We start from the raw sequence: 22480 nt of genomic DNA on the forward strand, positions 1-22480 counted from the left end.
AAAGCCAGTCTGTTCAGCACACTGAAGACAGTAGAATCCTAGGACCAGAGGAGGGCATGGAATCTGTGGGATGCCCTTAAGGGCTGACAGTGATGATGGGATGAAGGGTAGTAGTCCACTTTCAGAATGGATATTTGACGGAGTTGGGATAGGAGAGAGTGCAGAGCCCAAAGGCAGAAAAGCCAGGCAGGGACAGTCTCCCATTAATTTTAGCTAGAAACAGAAGTGAGTGGAACCCAGCAGCACAATACCCAGTATCCTGAATGTCTCAGGGTGATGTGGGTGGGTCTCCCTGCTGGCATAATGGGTGGCTATGTGGACTGTAGTATCTCTAAAGATCCCTGGACCCACGTGTGGAGGATGGAGCAAGCAGTGCCCTGTGGGCCTTTGCTGGACTTATTTGTTCCCCAGGTGGATGGCTATTGAACTGGTGCCAGGTAAACATTGCTTTCACCTCATGCACCCTCTGAAATGCAATGATCACACACACTTATCTTCCAGTTCCAACACCCTTTTACCACATACAAACCATTAAAGACATACATTCCAAATGAATACACACAAAACCTGTAATACATGTATATGTTCTGACAGTCACACATGGACCTTCCACACTGACCATATCCTGTCAGATGTCCTAATGACCTAAGTCACACAAAAACCAAAGAAACACACCTGTATGCATATACATATATAATCACCATATGCCCTCTGACCTCACAAAATTGCTGATAATCATTCAAGGGAAACTTGGCTGTGCCTGCGTATGCTTTGATAATTTGCTATCTCACTTTGGCATCAACATGGAAACCCAGGGCTGAGAGGAAGAGGTAGGCACATGTCATAGGAACAAAATGTGTGGTTTCCATCAGGACCCAGCAGAGTTCATCCTTACGATGCAACATGGTAAAAGAGACAGGTGAAGACAAAGGATCTGCATGTAGGTGTCTGATAAAAACTCTATGAAAACTTTAATTAGGAAGGTATAAATAATAAAGCCAGGTTCCCATGAGAAAGCATTAAGATTTTAATGTGATTTAAAATTGTCAGTTGAGAATTTTGTTTGAACAGTGATGTTTTCAAAATTCTTATTTAAGTATTTTATAAGTTCAAAGTAGAAATAAATGATTCTTTGGTTTGAAATATTTCAGGGTGTGATTCCCACTCATCCAACACTAAATTCAATGATGTCCTTTTCCCCTACATATATGTATAACACTAAAATTATACATAGCAGTAATAGTAGTATAACTCCGTTCGGTTACCTGGACCTGATTCCAATGTGTATAAATATGTGGGAAGGTGTCTTCCCACACATACTTATACCAAGCAATTCTCAAACAGCACCTGAGTGTTGGAGAACTCAGTTCTGATGCTATTTGCCCGAGACAGCACCAGATTCCCCAGGTTAAGGACTCCAACCTACAAGACTGCCCTCCATGCCCCACTCCAGATGCTGGTCACAAGCCCAAGGCAGTTCCCTGTGCTTCTGTCCTACCAGCTACAGAATGGAGAGTTTTCACGACCTCCCCTTTAGAATCAATTAATTTGCTAGAGCAGCTCACAGAACTCAGGACAACTTATGTTTACCAGTTTAATAATACAATGAAGGATACAAGTTAATGGCCAGATGAAGAGACATAGGACAAGGTCCCAAATAAAGGAGCTTCTATCCTTGTGGAGCTTGGGATGTGGTTTGGTGGCATGTGGAGGCATTCTTGTTCCCCAAGCATAGAAGCTCTGTCTTACCAAGAAGTGGGACCCAACCGAGCAGAGCTGAGAGAGCAAAAAGCTCTTCCAGGGGTTTTAGTGAGGGCTTCATTGCCTGGTCCTGGGTGACTTAATTATTGACCATTGGTTGATTAAACATCCACCCCCTGCCCTTGGGTGGGGGGTGTCCAAAAGTCTCTCTTTAACATGACAAAAGACCAGTTTCACCATTAAGACTGCAGTGTTTTCAGGAACTGTACATGAAGACCAAATATACCTTGGAAACATATTTATTTGGTCATATGAGTGACCAAGTACATATTTCTTGCGATTCATTATATCACACAGGGTAAAATACTTCCATTTCTGCTATGACTGATTAGCTTTTGTTGGACCAACCAATCAGTTAACAGCAATAAGCCTTAAGAAAATGCACAAAGCAATTGTTTAAAGACCCTGGGGTAGAGCCTATTTACACAAGACTTGTTGAGATAGTCTGTGACAGAGGGGAAGCCCAATGATATGATTACTACCTCCACACTGAATTTTTTTTCTGAAGCCTTTGAAAATTAACTCCATGGGAGGTTAGTCACAGAAGAAATAAATAGCCTTCTGGACTGAGGAGAAATAAGCTGGAAATTTGTCCAGGCAAAGCATTGGTGTTTCTGCTTCCAGGTGTTAGTAGAGACAAGACAGGAACAGAACATAGAAGATTCATTTAAAAAAATTTTTGTATGTTTTTGAATTAAAAGAATTGTGGAACTAGAGACTGTAAGAACTAACATTACAAAAAAGGATGAGTCCTCATTAGGAAAGTTGAGATCTTATTTCCACATCTGGGGAAACAGTGAAAACTATTTAAGATACAACAGGGAATAAAAACAAGCAGATGGTTATCAGGATACATGGTCTGGTGTGGGCTGATTGAAATGTAGAATCTCCAATACTAGGCTGCTTTTCCCTATATGTTATTAGTTGAGGACAAGGCAACAATGCCAGTGTACTACCTTCTGTTTGTGGTACTTTGAAAGATGCCTGCAATAAATTTATACTGACCTGAAAGGCATGAAAGTCAGAGTAACTGACATCAAAGCTGCAACCCAGGCTGTTCCTGAATGGAGAAAGTGCTGTGTCTACACTCCATCTGCCTGAGAGAACAGCCAACCTCTCTGGGTAAAAAAAACATCAACCTCACACTCTACCTTATTTATAGACAATGTCTGACATAAAAAGAGAGTTATCTTGTCAAAGCAGTAAAGTTGATAGGAAAATAAAGACATGAACATACACATATCTTTATATTGGAGTTGGAAAGAACTTTGTAACAATAATTATTATATATCATACACAAAGTTACAAGAAACCTGAAGAAAATGGGAACTTTAATAGTGCTGGGTTAGGGGAAGTATGGTCTGTACATGACATTAGTGGATGAGTTTAACATTTTTTTTTTAAACCAACTGTACTTTTGTTTCTCCATTTCAGGACACCATCCATTTTACTGCTAATTTTAATCACTTTTGGGAGAGTTTAACATTTTAAGCAGAGAAAACAAAATGAGTTTGAAATTACAGCAACAATACAAATTTTTCAAACAAAAGCACAGGAGTAAAGTGGGCAATTGAGAAGGGCATTCCATACTCCCTTATGAAAACATGAACTAAACAGATTATAAGCATCTCTTTTCTCAGTTTTGCTACTTCTGAAACAGGGATATTAGTTATGTTCTAGTGAACACCAAGAACAAGGCCTTCTCTTCTTATCCCAGCAGATAAGAAGCTCAAACTTTTTCTCTCCTAGCCTTCTGCATTTGCATATGGCAGGGGCTGGGACTTGTCTCATTCCCAGTTGGTGATTTGTGGATTCATGACTGTTGTGATCAGAGAATATAGGCAAGATCAGATTCTCTTGGTTTTTTTTCTGCTCTCTCATTGTCAAGTGTTTTCTGCCTGTCCCTAGGAGGGCCAGTGCTCTGTCATTATATATATTAATCTTAGCAGATGAGGCACTCTGGGAGTGGGAATACTCCAAATATCCTCAGTCTTTATGTCCTAGTTCTTGTTGAACAAAGCCCTTTGACAAATTCCTTGTTTTCCTCCTAGGAATGATTATTTTCCACTTATGTCTTGTTACGGCAATAACTCAACAGTGAATTCCCTTCTGCATGCCAAGAACGGTGTTAAGTTGAACGACACTGCAGTTTATAGATCTAGGATTTCTCTTGTGCAGTTCACTTTAGAGGATAAAGTCAGTTGATTACACTGATCATAGACATGTATTTTTCATGACACGTGGTTTCTCCATTTTGTTTAACAGAGCTGTGTCTGCCATTCATTCCCTTTAAAGTTTGAGTCCTCCCAGGTCATACACTGTATCAGTCCACTGTATAAAGGTTTTGTCATATAGATGACATATAGAGATTGTCTGCACTTTGAGTTCGGTTTAAGTAACAAGGATAAAGACTCTTCTACATTAATTATATAGTTTTTCTTCAGTGTGCGAGTCATCAAGAGTGTTTATAGTTTGAGGCTACAGGTGGTGAATCTTCCACATTTATTATCTTTATAGCATGTGTTTTCCCATGTTGTCTAAGGTTAAAATACTTACTGAAGGCTTTCCCACATACGTAACACTTATACGGCTTCTCTCCAGTGTGAATTCTCTTATGGAGTCTAAAGTTATAATTCCTATTGAAGGCTTTACCACATATATTGCATTCATATGGTTTTTCTCCAGTGTGAGTTCTCTCATGGCGCCTAAGGACAGAAGAATGGTTGAAGGCCTTCCCACATAGGTGGCATTCATATGGTTTCTCCCCAGTGTGAGTTCTTTCATGTCGTTTAAGGACAGAAGAATCTGTGAATGCTTTCCAACACAGGTGACATTCATATGGCTTCTCTCCAGTGTGAGTTCTCTCATGTCGTCGAAGAACAGAAGATTCAGTAAAGGCTTTTCCACATAGGTGACATCCATATGGTTTTTCTCCAGTGTGGGTTCTCTCATGTTTTCTAAGGTGAGAACAGTGAGTGAAGGCCTTCCCACATACATGACATTCATAAGGTTTCTCTCCATTGTGAGTTCTCTCATGTTGTCTAAGGTAAGAAGTTTTACTGAATGTCTTACCACATACATGGCATACATATGGTTTCTCTCCAAAGTGAGTTCTTTCATGTTTTCTAAGGTCCGAACAATGAATGAAGACTTTTCCACACAGAAGACATCCATGTGGCTTTTCTCTAGTGTGAATCATCTCATGTCGCCTAAGGTTGTAACTTTTACTGAAGGCTTTCCCACACAGATGACACGTATATGATTTCTCTCCAGTGTGAATCCTCTCATGTTTTCTAAGGTCAGAACAGTGAGTGAAAGCCTTCCCACATAGACAACACTCATGTGGTTTCACTCCAGTGTGAATCATCTCATGTCGTCTAAGGTTAGAGTTTTTACTGAACGGTTTCCCACATACATGACATTCAAATGTTTTTTCTTCAGTTAGAGAATCATTGGTTTGTCTAAGGGCAGAGTTCTGAATAAAGGTATTCCCACGATGATATTCATGTGATTTACTTCTAGCATGAATGTGCTTATGTAGACTAAAGGATGACATGTAACTGGTGTCTTTTCTAAATTCTTGGCTGATACAGGGTTTCCTTCTCATTTGAGGTATTACATATTGAGTCAATGTTAAGATTTTAGTAAAATTTTCTCCCAAATCATTATATTCAAAAAGATCCTCTTGATTGTGAGATTTCTGTTTTGAAAGAAAATGAGAGACTTACAAGTTTGCTCACATTTACTCATTCCTTCATTTATTTCTCTACATATAAATTCTAGAGTAATTATTCAGTGATAGACTCCAGCTAAAGGATTCATGTTAGTTACATGAAATATTACTCTCTAGCAGCATAGAGTTTGCCTTTTGTAGAATCCCAACTGCAGAGATAAGTGATTCACTTTTAAGGCATGAATACGTTACAAAGATTAGGCACATAGCCATAATCATGCAATTGGCTGTTTATAATACCACAGGTTCTGGTTTTGACTTCAGGTTCCCTAAAACCACATTAACTGAAACTTTCCAAGGTGAGAGCCTTTCCCCCCAACTTTAATTACAGTCAGGTAATCATGCCAAATACCTAACTTATTCAGTCCTCAGGCCTTCACTTGGTAAAACAGGTTCACATCCATGAAGCTTACCATTACACTGATTAAGGACATGTCCTTCCTGCAGATGTCTTGCATGGATATAATTTCTAGTTTTTTAAGATCATCTTCCTTGTCTGAAATGAATGGAAAAAAATAAACAGCTATAGAGTGGCATTTGGGGAATTAAAATGTTGAAGAGATCTAATGCCCATTTGAGTATGTTTCAAATATTGATATAGGACTAAAGAATATTATAGAAAGTAGAAGAAACACATTAAAGGACATCAACAATTGAAATTTTCAGGATGAAATATGAGAAAAATAAAATGAAGTTGCTAACTGAGGAGATAAAGAGGGAAAATTTTTTATAGAATAGGACCAAGGGACATTTTGTGAAATTTTAACTCTAATAAATACATGACTATTATCTTCTCTAAAGACAAAGACAATGACAGAAAAACACATGAATAGAAATTGATACCTTCAAAGATAAATGACAGCATCTGAAGTACTTTTGCATATGACACTGTCTACATTAAAACTTAGGTATCTGCATTTGATCATTCTTAGGGCCTACTCACTGACTAGGCTCTGTTTGGAGCTCACCTTGACTGTGGCATTGCAGAATACCAGTCCCTTCTCTTGAAAGTTGCTCTTCTTGCTCCAAATTGGAACTCACATCTGATCTATAGAGTTGTTTGCCTGTTTGCAGAAAAAGATAAATGAATTTTGAGTTCTGTGCTTGTAACAGTACACAATCATCAATGTAGGGCTGACTAATGAGGAAGAGTAAGATAACCTCTAAAGGTCAGCACAGGGAAGAGGACATAGAAAACATGGATGTTCCTTCACCAGCAAAAGGATAGCTCTTGAACTTGTTCCCAAAGACATTAAGAACCTGTCAATGATGATGCCCATGTCCAAGTTAAGAGACAGACTACAGAATCTTCAATACTTTGATTTAATGAGTGCAATATAATGAGTCATAAGAAATACAGTACTTGGTCATTCATATGATCAAATATGTATTTCCCAGGTATGGTCTGCTTCCACAGCTCCTGAAAACACTGCAGTCTTAAAGGCGAAATGGGTGTTCTGTCACATTAATGAGAGATTTTTGGACCCCACCCAAGCGCAGGGGCTGGATGCCAAATCAGCAAATGGCCAATAATTTAGTCACTCATGACTATGCAATGAGGCCCCCACAAAAATACCTGAGAAGAGCTTTTTGCTCTCTCTCTGCTCTACTCAGTTGGATCCTACTTCTTGGTCAGAGAGAGCTTCTATGCTTGGGGAACTAGAGTGCCTCCAACATGCCACTGAGCCAGGCTCCAAGCTCTATGAAGATAGAAGCTCCTTTATTTGGGACCTTGCCCTATGTCTCTCTTCATCTGGCTGTTAACTTGTATCCTTTAAGGTATACTTTATTAAACTGGTAAACCTAAGAGCTTTCCTGAGTTCTGTGAGCCATTCTAGCAAACTAAAATTGAACCTAAAATGGAGGTCATGGGTAGCCAGTAGGTCAGCAGCATAGGTTCTAACTGCCTGGAGCTTGAGACCAGCATCTGGAGTGGGGGGGTGGGGAGTAGTCTTGTAGGATGGAGTCTTAACCTGGGGAATCTGGTGCTGTTTCTGGGCAGATAAAATCAGAACTGAGTTGAGTTCTCAGACACCCTGCTGGAGTTTGAGAATTGCTTGGTGTTAGTATATGCGGGAAGACCCCCTCCCACATTCTTAAACACATTGGAATCAGGTCCAGGAACCTGAATGGAGTTATACTACTATTAATGCTGTGTATAATATTTTATATGTGTGTGTGTGTGTGTGTGTGTGTGTGTGTGTGTGTGTAGGGGAAAAAACACCATTGCATTTGGTGTCAGAGGAGTGGGACTCTACTGATAATATAAATTTTCATAGTGTTTAAAAATTATATCTAGAAAGAATCTAATAAATATAACCTTCACCAGAAAATTCTAGGTTCCATATGGAAAACTGTGTGTGTTGTTTTTAATAGTGTAGTGTGATGTAACCACAATCCCTGAAGCAAAAAAATTACTTAAAAAAAATTATTTACCAAGTCAAAAACATAAGTTCCTATCACTGTTTGAGTGTAGGAGATTAAGTAGCAAGACAGACATGAAATTGTGTCAGGAAGATTATAGTCTAGTAGGATGACAAATGAAATATAAGTAAAAAATAGAGAAAACTGCTGTAAGGCATTTGGGAGAATTATGATAGAATCGACACAAATTGGAGTGAGAAATAGGAAAGCTTTCCTACATAGTTGCTGAGTGAATGAATGAATATATACATATGTAATAAAAAAGAGACTCACCAATTGAAACCAGATGACTGATGTTCTCCAGCATCACATCTCTAAATAGTTTTCTCTGGGACATGTCCAACAGGGTCCACTCTTCCTGGCTGAAGTCTACAGCCACATCCTCAAAGGTCACTGATTCCTAAAACATGATGGTACAGGCAACAGCACTAAGAGGTGGCTGAGTGTACAGAAAGCCAGTAGTAAAACTTTTTTCCACCAATTTGAAGTCCATGGACTCATCACAAGGATGCAGTATCCTTGATCTGCCACTCTGTAACCAAACTATGGTTAGATTTTTTTCCTTTATGACCTCAGTCCCCTCATCAATGAAATGGTTTAATAACCTGTTATGAGTTCTGAAAGATCCAATGAGGAAATGTGTAAAGTATTACCTATTTTGCAAACATTTCTGTGATATAATGAGTTATAAGAAATATATTTTTGATTATTTCAATGACCAAATATATATTTCCCAGGCATATTCAGTCTTCACACACAGTTCTAGCAAACACTTTGGAGCCTTCAGGTGAAATGGGTGTCTTGGCAAGTTAATGAGACTTCTAAACCCCACCCAAGGGCAGGACTGGAGGTTGAACCAGCCAATGGCCAGTGATTTAGTCAATCATGACTATGCAGTGAAGCCCTCACAAAACCCCCATGAGAACAAGCTATCTCTCTCTTGGATCCTTCTTCTCTGTTGGAGCCTCCATGCTTGGGGAACCAGAAAGCCAAGCAACCAGGCCAGGCCCCAATCTCTGTGAGGAAAGAAGCTCCTTTATTGGTGACCTTGCCCAATGTCTCTCGTCATCTGACTGTTAACTTCTATCCTTTACACTATGTTTCATTTAACTGGTAAAAGTGCTTTTCCTGGGTTCTGTTAGCTACTATAGCACATTAATTGAACCTAAGGGGGAAGTTGTTGGAACCTCCAATCTGTAGCACAGGGAACAGCCTGGGGCTTCTGACCAGCAACTGGAGTTGGGTACAGAGGGCAGTCTTGTAGGACTTCTAGAACCCTTAACCTGGGTAATCTGAACTCTGAGCAGGTCACATCAGAATTGAGTTCTCAGACACCTTGGTGTTCAAGAATTGCTTGGTGTTGTGCATGGGAAGACTCCCTTACACACACACACACACACACACACACACACACACACACTCACTCACACTCACTCACACACACACACACACACACTCTGTAACTGAATAGTTCAGGAACCCAAAAGGAGTTACTGTACCGTGATAAAAAAATTTCTTAAAAACTGCTTAAAGGTTTATTATGCATTAAATGGCATAGAATATTGAAGCAATGTTCAGAATTCTGCAAAACTGAACAGAATTCATACAGGAATATGATCCGCAGTGTGGCCTTTCATCTTTACACAGCTGAGGTGCTTGTTATAAAGCACAGGACGAATTGTTCAGCAGACAAGCGAGGTACCCAAGGACTTCCTTACTAAAGGGCAGAATTATTCTGACCCTTCCTCTGGTCTGAGGCCTCCTTTTCCCAATTTTCTGGAGCCTCCAAATATCAGTTATCACTGACTCTTTTGTTTCTTCGTCTCATCTCTGTTCATGTATACCTAAAGCTACTTGGTTGGTCTGGCCTCGTTAGAGCATCAGACATTTCCCCAGAGCCTTGTTTAACTCTACGTCCTATGCTCTGAATTGCAGCCCAAGTTAAGGAAACAATACTCCCTATACATTGTTTACTCTTATAAAGTTTGAACAAAAGGGGAAATTACAAAGATGGAAAGTTTATCATTTGGGAATCAGAAAATAATGAGAATTTTAGTTTTGTTCTGTAGAAGTTTTCAAAAAGTAGAAATATATTCTATCAGAAATTTAAGAGGGTTAAAATCAGAAAAAAATGAATGAATCCCCACGGCCTTCTCTGGCATAAGCATCATTCATTTCCCATGAACACTAAACAGCAGTTCTCACAGCACCTCTAACGACAGAGTAACTGAGCTCATAGGAAGAGACATTTGTCTCCCTGTTGGGCTATTATGTTTTGCTCCTTACTCATCTTCATCACCACCTCTCACTGCAGTCCTAAACCAATTACAGTCAATAAAATGGTAAATCAGTAGGGTTTTTTTTTGGCAAACTATGCCAACTATGGAACGGATGTGAAAAAGAAAAACTTTCTCATCTCTTCTGTCAATACTAGCACTAAAAGATGCTGGAATATCTTAGTATGATGCTGAGGAGATCACTTGATGAATCCCTGACTCAACATGACCATTCTAGAGTTGTGGGAAAACTTAACTGAAGCTCAGATCCTTGAAAAGATCCTGAATGCACTTAGAACATGAATGTCTGTTGGAGAGATATTTGCATACACAGGCAATGCAATTTCAGTAGAAAGAGTAATTCCCTACTCACATGCAATTCCATTGTTACTAGCTCAGCTGGCAACTGTCTCCTAGGTTTTCACTCACACATGATCCAAGCCGCAGGAGAGAAGCTGAGGAAGGAGAAAGATGCTATGAGACTCCAGTTGCCCACAATCTCCAGAACACCCAATCCTTAACTTGAAAGTAGTCCCCAATCCAACCAACAGATATATCCTATATGCTCTAAGAGAAACAGGAGAGAGAGCTCCCCTCTACCAGTGTCAAAAGTTAAGAAGTATGACTTGTTGCTTGGAAATAAGATACAAATACCCTCAGTTTAGAGAGAAGAATGAAAAACATTCATTTTTGTATGCAAAATAACCCGTGGAGTTCAGAAGTATCCAGTTCCCTTCTGATCCCAAACCACAGGGCTCCCTGACTCATGCCATGTGTCTCCACCTCCAGAAATCACTATGGAATTTCACAGGTTTAAGTATTAGGTTGTGCACAGTTTTTCCAATCCAATCTGTTTTGTGGTGTGTCTACCCATTTCTACTCTCCCCTGCATTTGGCCCTCTGGAAAAACCTTAAGTCAATTTGCCGCGTCTACATAGGGTTTCCGGCAATAACATCCCCACAGCACTGACTTTTAGGTTTGTTCTGCATTAATATAGATGTGAACCTTGATAATTAAGAATAAATTTTATAACTGGGTTAAACGATTCAGTGACATTTCATTTGGAGTCAACAATGGCACCCATCTTGCTAATTTATCCCTTATTTTCTCATGCATAAAGAAAGAGCAGGAGTTTGTGTGTTACAGTACTGCTATGTCCAACAATCCTCATAAGGTAGTAAGCTCAGAAATTACAGAATAAAATGATTTAAGAGCAAATTTAGTTGTTCCATATAATATTTTAGAAAAGTGGTAGCTGAAATCCTGTCTTTTATCATTAGCTGCAACTTTCATGAATGCATTATGTGTGTGTCTCTGTGAGAGCATTTATAAACTGCAATTCCTTCCCCACAAATCAATAATAGTTCAATGTATTTCATGGAGAAATGATGACAGCGAGTCATAAATAGAAGGTTTAACTCACCCATTTGTACCTGATGTTAACAAAAGAAATACTTGTATTAAATCTAACTCTGTATTTGGAAATTTACATGTGTTTGCTTACTCGTTTCTGAAAGTAATTCTGTTGACTATGGTTCACATATTAACTTAATAAATGACATGATCAGAAGTTTACACAAGTATAAAAATGCATAGAAGCACGCAGCATAAAGTGACACAGCTAAAATTTGAATTTTCTTCTTCCTGCCTCCTAATGTCAAAGTCTTTTAAGAGCTACACTTCATACTTACATTTTTACTGGTAACAGTACCTCTAACATTAATAATCTGAGGCCCCACACTGTTTTTATATTCTCTTTGTATTTTCAAAAAATGTATCCTTTTGCCCATGTTTTCTACCACACAGGTACCACTGCCTTGAGTTCCTAGACATCAATCTTCAACTGTCATTTTTATTGCTCCATTTAATTCCCTTACTCATTTCAATAGATACTTACCAAGACTAACATTATTTATGTCCTTCACAGTATTTATCACATCTCATCAAGACCTCAAAAGGTGACTCCATACCTGCCTGTTCCATGATTAAAATGTGTTATCTCCTACCAGCAGCTTCTCCCTCACATCAAAATGCATCCTCTCATTTAAACACATCTCCGCCAAGCTGAAAGTAAAACATCCTCTGAACTCCCTCTGCCCGTCTCCCTCCCTCAGACCTCGCTTTTCTGTCAGAGAGAGCTTACAAGCTTAGGGAACAAGGAATTTTCCATGTGCCACCAAGCCAGACCCAAAGCTCCAGGATGATGGAAGCTCCTCTATTTGGGATCTTTCCCTATGTCTCTCTTCAAATGGCTGTTAACTTGTATCTTTTACAGTATCTTTCTTTAAACTGGTAAATGCTGTTTTTGAGTTCTGTAAGCCCCTCTAGCACAATAATCGAACCTAAGCGGGAGGTCCCTGGAACCTCTAATCTGCCTGGGGCCTGTGACTAGCATCTGGAGTTGGGGGTGGAGGGCAGTCTTGCAGGATGGAGCCCTTAACCTGGGGAATCTGGTGCTGTCTCCTGGCAGACAGCACCAGAACTGAGTGAGAATTGCTTGGCATCATGCATGGGGAGACCCACTTCCACACACACAAATGCCTTGGAATTGGTTCTGAGAACCCAAAAGGAGTTATACTGCTGTGTAATACTATTGCTGTATGTAGGGAAGAGACACAAGCTCTTTCTCTCCTGTTCCTGCCTTTATACTCCAATTGTAAGCTGGAGCTCACATCCGACCCACCATTTGACTTACTAACATCACCAGTGATATCTGCATAAGTAAGTTTAATGTTTGTGCCTCAGGCTTTTATTTGGAACTAAATAATTGTTACATGCTTTTTCCTAGGGAACTTTTCCTTATGTTCCTAGGGGACATACTTTTTCCTAGGTTTCTCTGATATCTCAGTCTACTGATGGAATGCCAACTTATCTCCTCATTCCAATTCATTATCACTTGCCAAGAACTCCTGAAACAATACTGTGGGAAGATTTTAAGACTCCACCCTATGACTTCAACTTTCTTCATGAAAGTACACTGCCCTGGTATGCTCACACATTTATTTAGTTGCTTTAACTTCTTCCATTACATTTTCTGAATTGAAAGTGACAAAAGTCCTGTGTGAATTCCATTTCTGAGCTCTCATCTGTTTTCAGACTTGAAATGTATCTCAAGACATTGCCTCTCACTCCCCCAAATGTCATTCTGTATCTAGCCTTTAACTTTCTTAATGTCTTCACCAGACTTCTAAGGTTTGGCATTCTGTAAGGTCTCTCAACACTGAAACACAATTTAGCATTGCTTATTTAGCACATACTTATGTCCTTCAATTTCAGTTTAAATGTCAATTTCTCAGAGATTCCATCACTGAACTCCTACCAAAATGAATGCTTCCCTTCACAAAAACCCATTTACAAACTGAAGGAGGTCTAACCCTCCTGGTGAAAATTATCTCTAGTATTCATCAGAACACAGATGGCAAATCCAATGGAGCCAAGTATTTGAGGATGCTGGCACAGCATTCCAGAATTCAGAGCTTCTTTCTCTCTCAGAAAACACATCATTTTGATGTTGAACTCTCTTTTAAAGCAGTTGATAACTTCATCAATGTCATGCTTCAAACAATGAATCTGGTTGACTCTGTTTCCAAGCCAGATAAACCTATAAAGATATGCCTCTTCAAGGAAATATTCTCCTTCTCATTAGGCTAATAAAGTAGATGAAATTAAGGGCATTATATCTTTATAATAATACAGCTCCTTTCAGGTTCCCAGACCCAAAACCATTTCTAAGTCTACAGTTCACTGGTGTTAAATACACTCACAGTGTTGTGCATCCATCTCTACCATCCATCTCTGGGACTCTTTTCATCTTATAAAACTTAAAACTTTGTACCCATTAAACACTAACTCCCCATTCCTCCTTCCCCTCTGCCCCTGACAACCATAATTGTAATTTCTGTGTCAAATAGGCATTTTTAAAATGTTAAAAAAGAAATTAAAAATTTTTAAGTATCAAGATGTTTCTTTATAGAAAGATATGTTATTTCTGAAGAAAAATCAAGCAATACATTTTCATTTTGGGTATATGCATTTGATTCCATAAGAATATTTGATATATTTTTTAAATTTATACTCTTCTTAAAGTAAAAAAAATGTTTTTATTATCAATTCTTGTTTTCATGTATCTCTGATATTGTCTTATGTCTTCACAACCTATCTCCTGCAACATTCTTGAGGGAAGAATGTTCCTTTGTCATAAAGGAATATATGAGGCAAAATTATACCAGGGAGTCAAATTATACCAATGAATAAAGCAGGAACATCAGCTGCTGTTGCGGAGTTAAAAGTCTAGTTTAGAGGATATTAAAGAAACAACTAGGATACATGTACTGAAGTATGTGGAGGTGGGAAAGCACTCTTGAAATATCCCTGTAATTTATCTGAGACCTTAAAATTTAAGCTGGAAAAAACCTTAGGAAGTTTTGAATAGTTGGAATTATCCAACTAAGTGAACCAATGTAGCATCCCAGATACACTGCAGAACCTGCTCTGCCACAGGAAGCAAATACACTGGAAGGCAGCCGAATGAAAGGGTGAACTGGAGAGGGTTGCTGGCCCAGAGATCTCAGGGCATTAAGATCACTGGAACTGGGCTGGTTAGCTTCTAAAGCTGGTGGAATCCACTGGAGAATTGAAAGCAAGAGAGTGACAGGAATAAATTCGTGCTTGCAAATGAGCCTTTTGATGAAGAATGGAGTGAAGTGATGAAGAAGGTTGATTAATTTTGAGAATTGGTTGTATGGCATAGGGTGTGGTTAGTGAAACTGGTGTGGGAGGTGAAAGGATATTAGAGAAAAAGAAAAGGAAGTACAATCAAAATATTTATCGTTTTAATATCTCAGGTATTGTCAAGCATACACAGTCAGATTTAGTGCTAAAGGCTGGGTATGTCACTAAGACTTCATTTCCTTCTCTTAGTGCATTTGAAATTTAATCTAGAAGGAAATAAATATCAAGTGCAATGCTGTGTTACTATATAAACCTACAGACAAGTTAGCAAAGAAATTTTATATTTGGTTTGTGCACGATGAAAAGAAGGTCTACGTGATGTCTGTTCAATGTACTTAAAAATGTTCAGAAGGAAACTGAACTAGGAAGTATCCTGGAAATCAGTGCTGGATAATTAGAGGTTGAGAGAGAGAAAAGGTAAGAAAGTTCCATGTGGTGGAAAGAGCACTTTCTGATAAATCAAATACACTGATGATTAATTGCAATCAACTGTACTGAGGGAGAAGAAGAGGTTTGTACCAAGAATTGCTCCAAATTTAAAGCCTCTGCTTGAAAGTTAGGGTCAAGGTGTTTTGATCTTTCAAATTTTCATGAGAAAAACCAGTATTAATACAAGTTAAAAGAAGAAAAGATTAAATAAGTGATTAAAGATTTGACAGAAAAAAATTGAGTGAAATTAAGGAATTAAAAAGGACTTGTAAGAAAATAACACTGGTAATTAAAACAGACCACCTATTCATTAAAAGCAATCATTTATAAGAAAAATTGGAAAAATTCTATCTATTCTCATTAATTTTTATGTGTAGGATGAATTGATTAAATTCCAAGAAAATGTTTAAAATATTCACTCACAAATAAGAATAATCTGATTAGCAATTTTTAATATAGAAATGGTATATTACGGTGTGTCTCTAAAATGGATTCGTTAGAGTTCTATTAATATGTTAAGGTACTCATACAACACTGTGCACAGGAATTTTTTGCAATAATGAAAGGGATAATTCAATACTAGAGAGCATATTCCTTTCATATATTGATTTTTTTTTTCTACACCCTTCCTAACTTCAAATGAGTGGATACTTGGACCATGTTTTTTTTTTCTTTGGTATCATTAATATAAAATTACATGAGCAACATTATGGTTACTAGATTCCCCCCATTATCAAGTCCCCACCACATACCCCATTACAGTCGCTGTCCATCAGTGTAGTAAGATGCTATAGAGTCACTACTTGACGTCTCTGTGCTATACTTCCTTCCCCATGCACCTCCCTATGTTATGTGTGCTAATCGTAATGCCCCTTATTTCTCTCTCCCTCCCTTCCCACCCACCCCAACCTCCAGTCCCTTTCCCTTTGGCAACTGTTAGTCCATTCTTGGGTTCTGTGAGTCTGCTGCTGTTCTGTTCCTTCAGTTTTTGTTTTGTTCTTATGCTCCACAGATGAGTGAAATCATCTGGTACTTGTCTTTCTCCACCTGGAGTATTTCACTGACCATGAGACCCTCTCACTCCATCCATGTTGTTGCAAATGGTAGGATTTCTTTTCTTCTCATGGCTGAATAATCATATATTTATTTTCAATATACAAAAAAATTAGATCACCTCAGGAAACCCTTGGAAAAACAGTTCATCTTTAAAAATAATTGAAAACCTTTAAAATTCATGAGAAATGGGGGAATAATTGCTGTTATTCAAGAAAATCTCAGTGAATATATTTAGCAGTAAACTAAGCAGTTCCATTACAAGTAAGGCTGAGAAGAGGGGGCTGGCCAGGACTGATGCCATTCACCAATGCATAGAATGCCTGAAAATAGAGGTATCCATAGAATACCAAGAAAAGAGAGGAAAGGAGATGAAATAAAGAAGTGGAGTCAGAGAATTAGAACTGCAGCTATTCACAGAAGATAGTATTCCAACTGCAGAAAATAGGACAGTCCATTTTAACTATAATACCTAATAAGAGTACTTTAAAAGTGTTCAATGAACTGAAATCTTGATATTTCATTAATATTCTTGATAAACTGAAATCAGTATTTCTGTTTGGTAACAATAATTTATAAATTAAGCAAACACACACAAAAAAGTCTTGACCTAAAACAGAAAAATATTATGACTCCTGATGGAAATAAATTTCAGAGCCATGTAGAGAAATTCTAAAACTTTCTGATAACATAACAATGACACAAATAAAGCCTGTTGAATCAAATATTTACATTAGAGGACATGGTGATATAAAACTCTCAGTGACAGCAGAGATTTGGTGCAACCCAAATTTAAAAGTCATGTGTAGTATTCCACATAGAAAAAAATGAGAATTATCCTAAAAGACAATTTTTTCTCAGTTTAGATTTGGGGTGAGGATATAGCTGAAATATTTGTGAAAAGAAATTGAAGAAGGCCAATTACATCTGAACATATCTGAAACTTTCAAATTAAATTAAATAGTTCAAACAAACAGTATTAAAACAATATTAGTATTGAATGGAACATAATACTTTACAATATAAAATAGGTGACACCTTCAAAAGGAAAAAAGCAAAGAGCGTGAAGAAAGGATTTTGGTTTCAGAACATAAACATCCTAAGACCAAAGTGTATGTTATCAAACCATAAAATATAAAATAGCATCTAAATGCATATCAAAAATGAGTCTAGTAATATTAATTTTACATAGACATGTTTTTGAAGAATAAAATTTATTCAGCCTAAGTTATTAGTGAAATGGAAATAAAAACAAGGAGTTTTCCTGTAATGCAAACCAACAAATACACACACACACACACACACACACACACCCCACCACCACCACCGAGTGCTGGTTAATGTAGGGAGGAAATCTCATGTGTTGATGGTAGAGGAGGATTTCTCTGCAGTTCAGGGGGGATTTTGCCAGAGTTTATTACAATATGAAATGCACCATCTCCTGTCCCAGTATTCAAACGCCAACTTACCCAAAGTGGAGCAACTCTGCAGAGAAGGTGATTCTTTACGAATCCATGAACACCAAGGTTTCCTTCGGACTGATGTGCTGTGAACAATTTAAAAACCTTTCTGTTAGACATGAGGGTTGATCCCATTTTTAACCAATTACAGAATAAAAAATACACTAATCATGTGGATGGAATGCTGCCTTACTTTGTTATAGTTACCAGTTTATAATCTCTCCATTCTATTGCAAATCATTAATATTTTTAGGCCAATTACAGTTTCACTTTAAGCTTCAAATGCATTGTACAATCAAGTAGAACAAATTTCCCTTTATTGATTTTTTTCCCCATGATTTTTAAGGTATTCCTGACATTAATTCACTAATGTGTGTAGTTTCTTTAATGTTGGTATAGAAAGAGCTGACAGTACATCCAGATCTGGTCCCTACATACTCCCTATGGGCAAACCTCATAGCCACCACGTTGCCCAATCCTCCTCTGTGTCTCATGTATGGGAATGAGGCATTTCTCATCATTATCCTCCAAATGGGGCCACTTCACAAGTCCCATGTTCCTGGCTTACAGTAAAATGGACTTGGTATGAAGATGGGGGAGTACTGAGGGAAGGCTGTGGGTGAGTGAGAAAATGTGTTAGGCAGCATAGTTCAGAGTCAGAGATTGGCATGTCCTAAAAACAGCATTTCAGGAAGGATAGGACAGAACTATCAACAAATGACTTCTTCCAGAGAATGAGCCATTCTTGACTTATCTTCCTTCTCTATGAGCATCTTTCTCAGGCAAGATCAGTCTTGAGAAGTCACTCATCAGTGTTGAGAATGTGCCTTTCATGTCTCTGAATAACTTAACCACTTCCTTTGCCACAAACACACACAGGAGAGTAATTCAATACATGAAAAAGATGGTCCTCCTGAACTATTAGAAAAAAGGGACCATCAGCTTCTACATGAAGACGAAAAGGTGGGTCTGTCTGCCATTTCCTTCCTATCACCCTTCTATCCTGTTTAAGCCCACATGCCACATGTGAGTTATGGGAAAGAGTTGGTGTGACCCTCCCCTTCCAGTGACAATACTCAAAGTGTCTTCTACTACCTGCTGAGCACAGGATCACCATGCACAACTCTCCTTTTTCTCCTGTTCCTGAGCTTCCCTGACTCTCTCCCGTTCCTTAACACACAAACCACATTGTTTTTACTCTAAGCTCTCATCTCAGAGCCAAGTGCCACCTCTTCAAGGAGAGATACCTTTGTTGTTTCATAGTTTAAAAATTCTCGGTCTTGGCCTTTCCCTATCCAGCTCACTTGTGACTCTGTGTGTTTGTTTTGGGGTAGGCAGAATTGTGAACAAGCCAGGCCAGTAGAGATTAATCATCATTGGCCTCACAGGCATGGATTGGCTTGGACTGGACAGTGGCAAGGTTTGTACTTCTCATCCATGCCACCCAAGATTCCAGACCATACTTCATTTTCTGCAAGAGCAACTTCTCTTTGTAGTTTTTACTCATACTGGCTAAAAGCATTTTACTTTTTTCCAAAGCCCTACCCATATACATCAGAAACTGTAACATTAAGAAGACCTAAGTACTGGGAATGAAAAACAGAAAAGGTCAGCTATGGAAGTAGTTCTGAGTAATATATTCATCATGAACAAATGAATTGTTAGAACAAAGTTTCAGGAGTATTCCTTCAATATATTATTTTTAAAAACGACAAAAGGAATTTGAAATTACCATAGTATTTAGTTGGAAACTACATCACAGATCATTAAAATAAAAGCTCACATAAGAAAGGAAGCTGCTGAGTATCAGATTACCTATTTAAACTTGATATAGATTGTGAAGACAAAAATCACCAATAACCCTACCAAGTGAACAATAAAACAGTGTAAAATTATTTACTAAGCACCAAAGAAGTTTCAGTATATAATAAAGACAGGAATATCACCGAGGCCACATAACTGAATGTGACTCAGTTTATTTAAAAAGGAAAGTAACTTGGATATTTAAAAGAGAATCTAATAAATTTATAATCTATACTTCTATTGCCCCAACTGCTACTGTTGGTAAGTGTCACCTCACTTATTCTGTCCTTGTGCATCTCCCTGTTCATCTTCTCAATTTTCTTTTGGCCCACTGTTTCTTGCAGGGTCACTGTCTTTTTCACTCTCAATGCGTTTCCCAGTCCTTTGCACACACCTATTTCCCATCCTCTATTTTGCCCTTTTTAAAGCCCTCACTCTCCCTTACTCCTTCGGGCTCCTATTCTGTCCCTTTTAGCTTTCTCCCCTGGCACACCGCGACATCCACAGGGAAAGAAGTAAAACTGCTCTCTGCCTTGCATCAGCACAGCTTCCAGCGGGATGTCGGGAACGCAACCCACTCACTCTGGCAGGTACAGCCAGGGAGTAGGATTTGGGACAGACGAACACGAGGTGTCCCGGGCCAGGCCCGTTCCCCTACCCTGCCGGCTCTCCGGGGCTGCCCTGAGGCGGGGCCCTAAGGTCAGGTCCTAGGAACTGCAGGACGAGGAAAACGAGGGGGTCTCTGGACTGGGGTCTGCAGAATCCCAGGGCCGGGGAGGGTGCGACGTCCTGCTGGGGACTTGACGCGGGGCAGCCGAGCTAGACACGGCAAAGAGAGGAAAGGCAGAGAGGTCGGGAGAGGCCTCGGTTTTACCCGGAAACAGGCGGGCTCGGACAGTGAGGCTCAGCGATCGCCATCCTGACCGTCTCAGGGGGACGCGGAGCTCCTCGCGGGCAGAATGGGAAGGTGGGGGGCCCAGGACGTTCGCAGGGCGGCCGGGGGCCCGAGGTAGAGGACCGGGCCGGGAAGGGACCGCGGAGAGCGGGATTGAACGTCAAAGGCCAGGAGCGTACTCACAAGAGAACCCTCGTTCCTGGAAGCCCGCTTCCGGCTCAGCAGGAAATTACGCAGGCGGTCGGGGCCTTAGGGAGTGGCGGAGGCAGACGGGGACTTGGTCCTAACGCAGTTAGGCACCTCTGAGAGGGCGGAGCGTCGTGGGCGGGGCCTGAGCGTCTTGGGGCGGGTGGAGGGCGCCCAGGAGGGAGGTTGCTCCCGGTGTCCCGTCTTCGGCCCGCCGTACCTCCATCCTGGGCTTTGGGACGTCCTCGGATCCCTCCGTGTCGGGGCGGCCGCGCCGCTCCCTCCCTCCTGGCACTGCAGTCTCCGACCGGTCAAGTCGAGCGCTCAGCGGTGTGTCGCTTACGGGAGCGCTCAGTGGGGACTCGGAGAGCCGTTTCAGGGACGCTCCTGGGCTCGGGATAGCGGCATCCTGGGGACAAGCGTGGAAGGGATCCCATAAGTTTTCGTTAATTTCTAAATATATTTTCTTTTCACATTTGTTGTTACATGTATCCCCAAAGCTATCTGAAATCACACTTGAAGCACAGTAAGGAGGACTTAATCAAGGTTGGGGCTATCTGAACACTGCAGGGACCACTACAGTGGGATTTTTGCAGTGAGACAGTTTTGGCTCAGCTCTGACACAGCACGGGAAGTGTGAATTTCTACGGATAGAAAATTAGTCAGGGGAATTATCAGGGATAGGGAGATTCTGAAAAATGATCTAACAGATGTCTTGCTGAAGGCAGTCCTTACTGATCAGACATCACCTATGGGATGTGGAGCATGATGAGATACAACGGTGGTGATCGGATATTAAGGGTGGGGATTCAGGTTAAACTGATGTAGCCCGTGTCTAGCCTAAGCTGGATTTTACAAGGAAGTGCATGGATGGGTCTAGGATAAGTTTGATGACTTAAGTTTGGTCAGGCAAAGAATCTTTGTAAATTTATATATATTTCTTTTGGAAGTTCTGAAGTTCATTGTAGACGTCCCAGCCATTAACTTTGCTGTAGTTTAGTTTCTGCTTAAGCTTGATATATAACCAAAACTAATCTAAGAGATTAAGAACAATATAGTTTCTACTTAAGTTTTATTTATAGCCGAAACCAATCTAATAGAAAGAACAATATGTGTTAATTCCTGGAATCTGGTGTGAGTTATAAATAGTGTGCAACAGGAGATGCAAACAGTTCTTGTGATACTTCTGAGGCAAACTCAGACAAGGAACATGCTGTAAAAGTCATGTAACCCAGATGACTTGACTTAACACAACAGGAACATAAAAAAAACATATCTAGTTTGCGGCTGGTTGATTCGTTGAGAAAGTATATTCAATAATTATTAACCAATGATTATTTTACTGCTTGCTGTAACCTAATAAAGATGCAGGGGCAAGCTGACTCAGTGCTTAGTCTCCAAAGGAAGTCTAAGCCCTCTGCATTAAACATCATTCTGCCTTGTTTTCTCATTTTCGCGGTCCCAAACTGCAACAGTCTACGTGGTTGGTCAGTTTGCCTATGGACAGTGCTGTGGCATTTGAATGAGAAGTCATGTAAAGGAACTTTGAACCCAATGCATATGCTCACCCGCCTTGCTGCCTCTCCAATACAATTGTACATCCAAAGCAAAGAAGAGCTATTGAAGCCAGGATACAGCCAGCAGAGCAACATCCTGCTGCCAGCCCCTACTGCATTAATCCCTGGAGACACTGTTGGGTGGACCTGGCCCTGGACATTTCAACACATG

The 22480-nt window shown here is 39.7% G+C and overlaps 1 protein-coding gene across 1 annotated transcript; it reads right to left on the minus strand.

Moving 5' to 3' along the window:
* Positions 1-2447: 2447 nt before the first annotated feature.
* On the minus strand, positions 2448-20790 carry ZNF596 (zinc finger protein 596). The gene is given in 8 exon segments (XM_036898281.2): positions 2448-4289; positions 4292-5461; positions 5908-5990; positions 6463-6558; positions 8192-8318; positions 10568-10649; positions 17878-17954; positions 20750-20790. Coding segments are annotated over 6 exon segments (1551 nt in total). The 5' UTR covers positions 10580-10649; positions 17878-17954; positions 20750-20790; the 3' UTR covers positions 2448-4226.
* Positions 20791-22480: the final 1690 nt, after the last annotated feature.

The sequence above is a fragment of the Manis pentadactyla genome, chromosome 7 (assembly GCF_030020395.1).
Source record: "Manis pentadactyla isolate mManPen7 chromosome 7, mManPen7.hap1, whole genome shotgun sequence".
NCBI classification, from domain to species: domain Eukaryota; kingdom Metazoa; phylum Chordata; class Mammalia; order Pholidota; family Manidae; genus Manis; species Manis pentadactyla.